The following is a 12,056-nucleotide window of genomic DNA, read 5'->3' as shown; positions in this document are numbered from 1 at the left end:
GTACCTTGTATAAAATGCCACAAACTTAAGTTCATCAAGATCCCCCTGGATGATGACATCATCAAAGCCTTCCCCATGGCCTGGAAGAAATGAGAACAGGAAGAGGAAATGAGTCTCCCTAGGCATCGTTACAGAACTCATCCTGGGCTACACAGCACTGTTGTCCATGGGAGACCACAAGACTGGTCACAAGAGTCCAGGGAAAGGGTCAAAAACACTGTATATACCACTGCCGTAGGTATTAAATAAAGGGGACAGACCATAAAACAGCCTTCACTAGGAAAGGTTAATGCATGTCATACAGGTCTTCACTGTATGGGTCACTAAGCTAACCCTCACCCCCACCAAGAGAGACTGTAAGAGGTATATCACAAGCAGCAGCAACCAAACATTGCTCCACTACAGAACAGGTACTGCACAGGCAGCAACAATACAAGCTTCCCCCACAGAACAGGTACAGCATAGGGAGCAACAATGCATGTTTCACAGACATTGTCCTGTCACAGAACAGGTACAGCACAAGCAAGAGCAGTGTAAGCTTCACTCTCTAGAACACAGGTACAGCACAAGCAGCAACAATGCATGTTTCACACACCCACACAGAGGACATCAGTAATAACAGGTATTTGGGCTGATCTCCTGTTATGTTATGTCCTCACACCAATTTCGATAGTTCTGTCCTACCCCTAATAAGCTGAAATTAGCACACCAAGATCTCACAGTTGTGAGATCTGCATCCTTCTCTCTGTCAGCAGGCAGTAGGGTGCTGCCTCCTTCCCAGTTGAGTAAATTCCATAGCCATATAAACAGAAAAATAACACTTAAAGCTGAAAATGTCAGATGGCATAATAATCTGGAAAACACTGGAATTTATGGAGAGATTCTGTCTGCTTCCTACTAGAGTATAGTCAGGAAATACCATTAGGATGGGGAGAGACACAATAGTAACTTTGTGGGTTTACAGGTCCCCCATGCAGAAGCTGGTAATGGATGTGTCCCTCTGGCATATAGAGCCCGACCATGATTTTACCTTGGGGACTCTCTGCTTTCTCTAGTGCTGTCCTCTGATTTCCTATTATTTGAATTGATGCCTTCATGGAGTCTTTTATATGAACGGGAGTTTCTTTCCACCCTTCCAATCCACTCTGTCTTCCTAAGTTAACTTAAGTTTGGAGTACCCAGTAACTTGGGACTCAGTTAAACTAATTTAATTTCTGCTTAAACATCAAATGGAAGAGGTTCCCTTCATGGAAGAGGATCCTGAGACCATCAAGATCCAAGGAGTAGATGACTTTCAGTCATCCTGAGAGGAAGAAGGAGAAAGGCGAGAGAAAAGAGGAATCTGGATCCCATCTAGGACCCATGTATATCTACTGGAGATTTGGAGAAGAGGGAAAATGTATCATCCTGATACTGAAAAGGAGATGAGAAAAAACCTTGTGCCATGTGAGGAGATTAATGAGTGAGAGTGAGAGGAGACCATGCGGAGGAGGAATATGAAGTCTATCTTGATACTTTACCTAGATTGGGAGGGAAGCCATCAACTTGCCCTATGCCCATGGCAGGGAAGAAATCAGTAAATTAAAGAACTAACTCAATTGGTTTTATCATCATAAACTTTATGCAAGACTTTAAGAAGTCACAAATTTATTTGGAAACATTTATACCATCTGAAAGTGAACCAATCAGCTATAAAGAACTTTATTTCATCAATTATAACATATCATTAAAGAATATTGTTGAAAACCACCTAAAGCTTTCAGTGTGTTTCCTTTAATACACTCATCTATGCTGTTATCATCACTGCAGTATGCAGGAACTTTAATTTGGGAACTAAATGAATGCAATGTGAAGGGCCTTGACAGAAATCTTTTCCCCCACACAGGAAACCCTGGAAAGACAATAGTATACCAGTTCGATGTGTTTTCACATAATATTTATATTTGAAATATGGCTTCTGGGATTACTGCTCAGGGTTCAACCATCACACGGGTTACCCTTATATTACATGAATCAGGGAGGGATCATCCAGACTGGTGTGGAGCATTAGTATAACAGGATTTGAAAGAGGCAAGCCAAAATTCCAATATCCATTTCTCCTCACCAGTCTGGACACTGAGACATACCAGAGCTGCATTTTAATATGTGGGACACACAGCAGCCTGGACCACTTTCATGTCAGGTTGCTGCCCTACAGATCTGCTCTTTGGATGCCCCAGCTGAGTCCATGAGGTGAATGAACAGTGCTCTGTTGGAACATGCCTTGTTTTCTGTGCAATTACAGACAGACTCTGAAATTCAGCTATCTGGAAATGGAAAGTTTTGAAGCTAGTAACTGCTTCTTATGAGTAGACCACCAGATAAATGAGGAAAAAACTGCAAGAAATTAATAGTGTTTTTTCAATTTTGGGCTAGATCCATAAATTTTATGGGGAAACATTATTTTAGTTTCTACCTATCCTGAAAATGCTGTTTCTGTAGGTTTAGTGATTAGGGAAATACTGTGCAGACAAATCCATACATTTAATGGGAAAAAAGTTTTTTCACATTTCTGGATAGATCCATAAGTTTTATAGGACAACATTAATTCATTTTCTAGCTTTTATATCTTAATGAGATAATGTACACACAGACAGAGATCTATATGCTGGGGAAAAGTCTTTTGTTCCCATTTATGGGATTACCATATTTCAGTTTTTTGCTTTTCTGCAGATCCATCTAACCTGAAAACTGGCTTGCTGTTGTTTGAATGACATGGGAGATAATATTTTATTTATTTTTATTTAGTGTTTTTTTATACCGGCATTCATGATAGGCATCACATCATGCTGGTTTACACTGAACAAGGGGTGAGTAAAATTAGAAAATACAATAAAACTTTGACAAGTGCGAAGCTGGAAGTGTTGCAGTTACACTGAAACAGGCTTTAATATGTGAGCAAACAGATATTTAATTAGGAAAAATTTTGTAGATCTGTGTCTTATTTGCTAAAATTCTGTGTCTCTCAAATAAACAAGCCCTTGCAGACATCCTTGATTTGCATTCTTGTTAGCCGCCTGTATCCTTGATGGGGACCCTAACAACATAGCCCATGAGACTGAAATACTTCCCAAAAAGGAGCAGTGCTAACATATCATTAAAATTAGAAGACTTGCACTGCTCAATAAAAAATCTGAAAAATAGAATCCTCTTTGAAATAATATTTACTTTCTTTTCATAGCATACTTAGATTTAAAAAGTGTAGTGCATTAAAAAAAATCTCATATATGCCTGACACGCTGCTGAATATCCAATGTAATTAGTCTGATAAATCTTATCTAGCTAACTTACATAAACATTTATCTTTTAATATTGGACTTAAAAGATTTTATTGCATTATATAAAAAAACATTTAAAAAATATGTTTGAGAGCTATTGAGGACCTGTGATTAAAAATTGTATGGCTTTGGCAATTCAGGTGTGTGTCATGCATATATGAGGTCTTTTTGAAAGTACATTCAACTTTTTAAGTTTAAGCATGCTATGAAAATAAAGTAAATATTATTTCAGACAGGATAATATTTTTTAAGTTGACATTTTTTCCTGACTAATAAGGACTATTCCTTTCCAAGTGAATTATTCAATATAAATCTGATACAGACAGAAACGTTATTCCAGGAGGTGAGGAGAACAGGAGCGTTACATTCTGTGCAACAGTGCCCTCTAGTGTCAGCAATGTTCCTCAATGCCTGCTGCTCTTAGGAGGGGAAATGAAAATAGCTTGATTATTTTCCTCTCATAAAGCTAATAACCATGACAGTATTTGACATATATAGCACTACAAGCACTGTCCCCCTGCAGTGGAAGGCAGTCCAGAGGGGTGCTTTTTTTTAATATACTTAGCAGCTCACTGGCCTGAACACAGTCAATGAGCTGCCAGCAAGCATTTTGGCGAAGACTTGGAGCTCTGCACACTTCCTTGCTGACTCTCCCACTCACTCACCGACGGGTTTTCCCCCTTGAGGCTCTCCTCCCTAGCTCTCACTCATTCACTGATGCAGTAAGGGGATCTCCAAATTTGCCTCTTACAAGAGTAGTTACTCCTTGCTAGTGTAGAGTCTTTACAGATCCTGCCCCTGTGAATGATATCAGGATAGAGTAGGAGTGTTTAAGGAGGTTTCATACTCCCCAGAGGGAGGTATCTTAGGGTTAACAAAACTCACTGTATCCAGTGAGTGAAGGGGTAGTCCTGAGGAACAGTTTGCAGTTCTCAGTCTGACGATACCACCTTTTCACTAATGACACTGGTAGGAGGTCTTTCCATCCACAGGGAAAGGATGAGGAGTTCGGCACTATCTAAACAGAGGAGTGCCAAGAAGGATTGTTCCTGGCCTAGGAAAGTGGGGTCCATGTTTGGGGGTCCCCAGGTCCCCAAGGAAGGAAGAGGCATTGAAGTGGGTGAATTCCTGAAATGTGTTCCAGAGAAAGTGCTAAGTTCTGAAGGTCCAAGGAAGCGGGATTGCTTCAGAGAGAGAGAGAGAGAGAGAGAGAGAGAGAGAGAGAGTACTTGGAGAAGTCTGAAGAAAAAACAAGATTTGCTTTGGTGGAAGTTAAGAGAGGAAACTGCTCAACTGAAGAAGGTCCTGGAGACTCATCTGCTGTGAGACTGAAAAAGAAATTACAAAGAGAGAAAGAAACAGAGCTGCATCCAGAAAAAAGGTAATAGGAGAGAAACTGGAGAGGAGGGTTCCTGCCCCAGAGAATCTACCTGACAAGGGTGTGCAATTTTGTTCAGCTGTGAGAGTCTGAGATATCTTTGTTGTGCTTTGCACTTTATTTGCTGAATTATTTGGGTGCACTGGACAATAGTATGCTAATTAGATTTTGTTTGCCTCCCATCAGAGACCAGCAAAAGATTTTTTAATTTTTTTAAACAGCCTGTGTGTGCAGTGTGGTTATTGGCTAAGTGGTGACTGGAATGATGTACAAAAGGGCTCCAGAGATCAGAAAAAAAAATCCTAAGGGCCTTGAAAAAATGATCCCCCCCCCTCCCACTTTGAAGGAAGGAGCTCAGTCTATAAGGGAAGCAGCTGGTATATGTGAAGCTCAAGACTGTCCCACTACTAGGCACGATTGCCAGCTGCCAGCGTAGACCAAGTAGGTTTGCGTACGAAGCTGTGTCAATTATGCTGCAGCACAAAGGGCTCACTCCCATACCAATTATTACAGTTTTCTGAGGCTATGAGCTTGGTTGACTCATCCCAGGCCTTCGCCATTGCCAGGCTAGTCAACCAGCTAAAACAGCAGCAAGACCAATTGAATACATTGGCTGGTTATCTTTAGGGCATAACTGCCCATCCAGCATCTCCTGTTCCTGCTCAGACACCTTTAGTATGACCTACTACTCCCACATTTCACCTGCTTCCACCTCCAAGGGATGATGGAGATCCCACCAAATGCAGAGGCTTCCTAAATCAATGCAGGATGCAATTTGAATTGCAAGCACCTCTCTTCCCATCTGACCACATCATAATTATCTTCAGCTTGGGCTTCGCCCTTCTGGGAGAGATACGATCTGCTCCTAGGGGATCTGAACAACTTTCTGCAAGAGTTTTGCTTAAGTTTTGATTAGTCTGGTCGCACATCATTCATGGCCACAGAGCTTCTTCAGATCAGACAAGACGCCCAGTCACTTGGAGAGTACATGGTTCATGTTCATATGCTAGCATCTGAACTGCAATGGGGTAGTGACAACAGCAATCTTCAGGCAAAAAGCTGTTGGAGAGTATTAAAGGTGAGCTAAGTGGCAAGGTTCTACCTGATACATTGGAGGAGCTCATCAGTTTCTCCATTCACCTGGATCTCCGATTCCAAGAATGGGTTCAAGAAAGGGGTTTGCTCAGTGTCCCATTCACCTTGCTCCTAATTTCCAATGGCACTTCTAGAGTTGGCACCAGTGCCAGAAGAGGCTATGCAAATAGACCATCTCAAGTTATCTACTGAGAAACAGCAGAGATGCTGATGACTCAACTTATTCTTATTTTGTGCAGCATCAGACATTTTGCAAATCACTGTCCGGCCAAGCAGACCACCCTAGGTTGGTCAAGTACCTCTCCACAAATCCTAGTACCTGTACATCTTTCCACTGGGGACATCCATGAGGACACTCAGACCTTCCTAGATACTGGAGCAGTAGGCAACTTCATCCACAAGTCCTTAGTGCTTCACTATGGGATTCTGACTGTTCCATTGGTCATAGCAATTACAATGTCATCTGTCTATGGGAAACCTCTACCTGGATGTGTCACTAAGGCTACCATTCTGCTCATTATGAATACTGGGCTCCTACACAAATAAATTATCAGTCTCTATGTGTTGCCCAAAGCGGTCAATGCAGTCATCCTTGGTCTACCTTGATTCATGATACATCAGCCCTACATTGACTGGGGTACTCTGCAGCTCCCACTGCCATGAAAAATACATTGCCAAGGTCTTCCTTGTCATGCACCTCACTCAGATACTCATCCCAGAGCTACCAGGCCTACCACTGCAGTACTCCAAGTATGCTTATGTCTTTAGCAAACAGCAGGCGGAGGTCCTGCCACCACATTATTTCTACAACTGTCCAATAGTCTTGATTTCAGGAAAAGTACCACCCGGGATAGAGCCTATTCACTCTCAGTGCCTAAAACGAAGGCTATGCCCAAATATATTAAATAAAATCTGGACAGAGGGTTCATTCACCCTTCCTCATCGCCTGCTGGGGCCAGCTTCTTTTTCATGGGGAAAAAGGGTGGTCCTTACGCTCTTGCATCAACTACCGTGGTTTCAACGCTATCACCAAGAAGAACTGATATCCTTTCCCATTGATCACAGAACTCTTTGACTGCCTCAGAGAGGCGCAGATATTTACCAAGCTTGACCTGTGGGAGGAATACAACTTTAACAGGCTCCAAGAGGGAGACAAATGGAAGATTGCTTTTAGTACCCGAGATGGACACTACAAATACCTGGTAATGTCCTCTGAGTTATGCAACACTCCTGCAGTCTTTCAGTTAAAAGTAAATCCTTGACAGAACACCAAAATCATGTGAAGCAAGTTTTGCAGAGGCTTCAGGAGCACTACTTACATGCAAAATTAGAAAAACATACTTTCGAACAGGAGGAAGTCCCATTCCTCAGCTATATAATTTCTCAGCAAGGCCTTCACATGGATTTGGAGAAACTGAAATCTATCCTGGAATGGCCTTAACCTGTGAACTTCAAGGCCTTGCAGTACTTCTTTGGATTTGCGAACTACAACCAGCAATTCATTTATGGCTACTCTACACTGGCTGCACCTCTCACTGCCCTTACAATAAAGAGTTCAGGATCAAGAATTGGTCCAACAATGCCATGCAGTCCTTTCAGTGCTTCAAGGAGAAATTCACCCATGATCTGTGCCGACCCTTCTAAGTCATTCATACTGGAGGTAGATGCTTCTACCCTCTGGGTAGGGGATGACCTCTTATAGCACAATAACCATGGAATGCTCGTAACCTGCTCCTATTTCTCTAAAAAATTTACTCCCACAGAAAGAAATTACACTATTGGAGATTGCGAGCTTCTAGCAGTAAAGTTAACCTTGGAGGAATGGCAACATCTGCTAGAAGGGGCCAGGCACACTGTGACCACAAAAATCTGGAACACCTGGTACAAACGCAATGACTGAATGTGCGGCAAGCACACTGGTCACAATTCTTCAACTGGTTAAACTTTGAACTACAATATCGACTGGCAGAAAAGAACCAATGGGTTGATGCCCTCTCACATTCCTTTGAACCCGAAGCTGCCCTGGAGCCTCCACAACATATCATTGATCCCTCAAGAGTCTTGGTTGCTGCTGCCAAAGCAGTTCCACTTGGGAAGATGGTTGTTGCTCAACATCTACGTCAGAAGATCCTTCAGTGGGCTCACGACTCCCGTTTAGCAGGTCATCCTGGCATTACCCAAACTATGGAGTTAATCTTCCATCATTATTGGTAGCCTCAGATGAAGAACAATGTGAAGCCATATGTAGAGTCAAGCCCCAAATGTGCCATGAACAAGAGTTCTTGAGGTTGAACTTGGGAGTTGTTACAGCTGCTGCCAGTCCCAAGGAAGACCCATTTGGCCTCTTATTATATCACTGACCTTCCTCTCTCAAATAGCAATACCACTAAATGGGTAGTGTTAGATCATTATTTGAAAATGGCCCATTTCACAGCTCTCCTTGGTCTTCCCTCAACATCTGAATTGGCCAACCTCTTCGTCCAGCATATCTTCTGCCTACATGGGCTCCCTCTCCACATCCTCTCAGACAGAGGAATGCAGTTTATGGCCTTCTTCTGGAAAAATCTATGCAAGAAGTTTGGAATAACCTTGGATTTCTTATTGGCCTATCACCCCCAGAGTAATGGGCAAACTGAGTGAACAAATCAGACCCTCAAGGCCTTCCTAAAAGTCTACATAAACCAACGCCAGGACAATTGGGCATTATTGCTCCTCTGGGCAGAGTTCTACCACAATAACATGTGAGCACCTCAACTGTGTCCTCACCGTTCTGTGTGGTGTTTGGCCATCATCCTCGTCCATCTAAACCTATCTCAATGTCCATCACCTATCCTGCAACCAACTTAATGGGATGTGAGCTCCAGGACCTCTGGTAAAAGATGCACCACCTCCTAGAACAAGCAGTGGAATGTTTCAAGAGGCAGGCAGATAAAAGATGCACCCAGCACTTCAACTCCAACTGAGGGGGAGACAGCTGGTATAGATGAAGCTCCAGACTATCCTGCTGCAAGGCGCTGTTACATTTTGCTGCTTCTGGGATGCGAGCGACTGCACTCACCTGCCTGTCGGTATTGCGGTGGCTGGCCGCGGAATACCACAACCGGCCCCACTTACCCCCCGGTCCGGGCCCACTCCACCACTCCCGAGCAGCAGGTCTTCGTCCTCCCTCGGCACGGCGTGGCGCCAACCCCGCCACCACCGCACTGCCAGCCGCGGCCACCTTTAGGCACACGAGCGCGGCACTTCCCACATCTTAAAGGGGCCACGGTGGAAGGTACCTCCCGTGGGACCCGGATGTGTGGCCCGCCCCAGGACCTACTTAAGGCAGCTCCTGCTGCCTCTCCTTCGCCTCAGCAACAGGTCTCGCTCTGCCTAAAGCTGCTAGTTGTTTCTACGTCATTCCTGCTCCCAGTGGTCCAGTTCCTACTCTGTGCTCCTGTTCCTGCCCCTGCCCCACGTGTCCCCTTTCCTGTTCCTACTCCTCATCCCCTCAGTTTTCTCTTCTGGTTCTTGACTCGGTTCGCCCCTGGTTTCTGCTTTCACCTGCTGCCTGCCCTGACCGCCTGCCTGCTCATCGTTTCTTCTACCAGCCACCTGCCTCGACCTCTGGTCCATGCCTGGTTCCTCCTGACTCGCCACCAACCCTGACCTCTGGATCACCTGACCTTGCCTATGCCTCCTGTCTTCAGGACCAGCTTCCCAGGAGACCCGCTCCTAGGTCCTGCCGGGCCCGGCACCCAAGGGCTCAACTTGCGGGGAACGTGGGCTGGTATAGGTGAAGGTCTGGTTGGGTATCAGCTGCCTACATCCACTTCCCGACGACAAAGGCCTATAGGAAGCTTCCTATAGGTAGCGCCAACCTCGCCTCGGCCAAGGGTCCACCTCTCTGCACAACAGCCGGCGGACCTGGCCATGATGAGACGCCACCGAGCAGTATACGTAGCAGGATGCCGCTATGCTCACCGCCCTTGGATCTTTCCCTAGGTGCATACGCGCCCAAAGTTTGCAGTCTTAAAGGCCCGTGGGGCCCTCGGATTATGTCATGACTACTGCCCTATAAAAGGACTTTCCTGACACTTCTTTGTTGCCTCAACAGAAAGGTCACCTGTCTCTCAAGTCTTTTTCCAGTCTTCAGCTTCATCCTTGCTCCACTTCAGTCTTCAGTTTTAGCCTTGCTCTGCTCCAGTCTTCAGCTTCAGCCTCGCTCCGCTCCAGTCTTCAACCTCTGCCTCATTCCGTTTCAGCTTTCAGTCTTCAGCCTCAGCCTCGTTTCATGTCTGTTTCCAGCTGCAGCCACAGTAAAGTCTTCATCTTCAGCTTGTCTCCAGCTTTGCCTGCCCCTTTAGTCTTGTCCATAGTCACAGCCTTCTGGACCTTGTTCTAAACTGGCTCATGCAAAGACTCATTCACTAGCTGTCAGCGCAGACCTCAGGGCTTTGCCCTTGAGGTTGACCAATTGCGCTACAGCAAGAGGGGCTCAAGTTCATGCCGCCCACAGAGCCATAAGCTCTGTGAATGCTTCTCCATGAGGGGCCATCACTGCACTGGCCTCCCAGATGCAGGAGCAAAAGATAGAGTTAAATGATCTCCTGACCAGGTTCATGCAGCAAGCCCAGCAGCAATTTGATCAAGTAAATAAGTTATTACTGACTTCTTCTTAGTGCCTAGATATGATTCAAGCCAAAAATCTGGCTCCAGTTCCAGGTGAAGCCTGCACTGGCACCTATCCGGACCGGGGAATCCTTGATTCCACTCCCACCACCTCCAAGATATAGTGTTGATCCTAAGGGGTGCAGAGAGTTCCTCAATGTTTGCAAGATGCAATGCAAATTACAGCCAGATCGTTTATTTTCTGATTGTGTCGAGATTATGTATATCCTTTCCTTGTTGGACGGTCCTGCACTCACCTGGGCTTCTCCCCTGTGGGAACAAGATGACTTACTTCTCAGGAACTTGGGATAACTTCATACACCAATTTTGCCTGATTTTTGACCGACCTGGGTGTGCCTCATCTGCCACCACAGAACTTCTTCGTATTCTTCAAGGCACTCGCTCAGTCAGCGATATGTGGTGGAGTTTCGTACCCTAGCTTCTGAACTCAGTTGGGGCAAAGATAGCCAAACTGCCAATTTTTAGCAAGGTTTATCCGGGACAATAAAAGACGAACTAGCAGCACAAGACCTCCCCTCAACCCTAGAAGTACCTATTGCTTTGGCTATTCAAATAGATCTAAGATTTCAGGAACAAATTCAAGAAAGGAGGGCCTCCCATTGGTCCACCCCTGCAGCTCCCAAGCCTCAGAGTAGCCTTGGCAGCCCCTCAGCAGCATTTGTTAATGCTATCTTTAAAAAAACAGCACTTTTCAGTGCTCTCAACATATCTAGGGGATTGAAGAGGGAGCAAATGGTTAGTGGCTTCACAGAGGGCTGAGGCATTTGCTTTAAATTCTTGCACCTTTATAAAGATGCAGCAAACTACTACAAGTGTGGTTGAATGTCTCCCAGATCCTAGTAGAACCGAGCCTGGAAGATTGTAGTGCTCCGCAAGGCAGAGAAGTATTGTGAGTCTAACCAGAGTTGATCCTCATCCCGCAGTGGGGGCTTTTTGGGTTTTCTCGATGTCAAGTTAAGCTGAGGCTCCTTGCATTCCCCTTTCTACGATGCTGGGTCCCAGATCCACTGTAGCCTCGGGATCGAGCCAGGTACAGAAGAAGAACAAGCACTTAAGCTCGGTGCCGTTATTGGTGTCAAAGATGTTCACAGTCTTGGTACCAAAGAAATCCGCCTTGGCACCAATGGGGCTTGGAGCTCCAATGGGACTGGAGGGTGAACTGCTGCAGGTGCCATTTTCCTTTACGGCTTGCAAAATGCCTTTGAATCCATCTCACATCTTCTATCTGGACTCCAAGCTGACTAGGGCCCCATCAGTGGCTAATTCATCCTGCTGTTTACAATGAACCCTGTTTACAGTAAGAAAACTTGCCGTTCTCAGCGGGTATATTGGGGAGGAGGAGGAGCCTTGGTACCTAATGTCAGATCTCAATGTGTTGGTCTCCTCCTGAAAGGGAGAAGACACAATCCAGCCCTTCACACTGGTGGATGAAACTTTCCCCACACACACACACACACACACACACACACACACACACACACACACACATACTGCCCAACCACAGAATAGGAATAGCAAAGGCAACAGCAGTACAAACTTCCCATACACATACACCCACTGCTTCACTGCATAGGCAGCAGCAGGGCAAGCTTCCC

General features: G+C 45.2%; 1 protein-coding gene across 4 annotated transcripts in view; it reads right to left on the bottom strand.

Annotated features, from left to right (window-relative positions):
- The window catches only part of AIFM3 (apoptosis inducing factor mitochondria associated 3), a 128,748-nt gene that overhangs the window by 32,870 nt on the left and 83,822 nt on the right, over nucleotides 1–12,056 (bottom strand). For all 4 annotated transcript variants that reach the window (XM_029571694.1, XM_029571696.1, XM_029571695.1 and 1 more), the window contains exon 17: nucleotides 5–80. In XM_029571694.1, coding sequence (XP_029427554.1) covers nucleotides 5–80 — 76 coding nt within the window. The remainder of the gene's footprint in view (nucleotides 1–4; nucleotides 81–12,056) is intronic.

This window comes from Rhinatrema bivittatum, chromosome 11 (genome assembly GCF_901001135.1).
Source record: "Rhinatrema bivittatum chromosome 11, aRhiBiv1.1, whole genome shotgun sequence".
Taxonomy (NCBI): Eukaryota; Metazoa; Chordata; class Amphibia; order Gymnophiona; family Rhinatrematidae; genus Rhinatrema; species Rhinatrema bivittatum.
The sequence above is the reverse complement of the archived record's forward strand: the minus strand, read 5'-3'. Positions and strand labels throughout refer to the sequence as shown.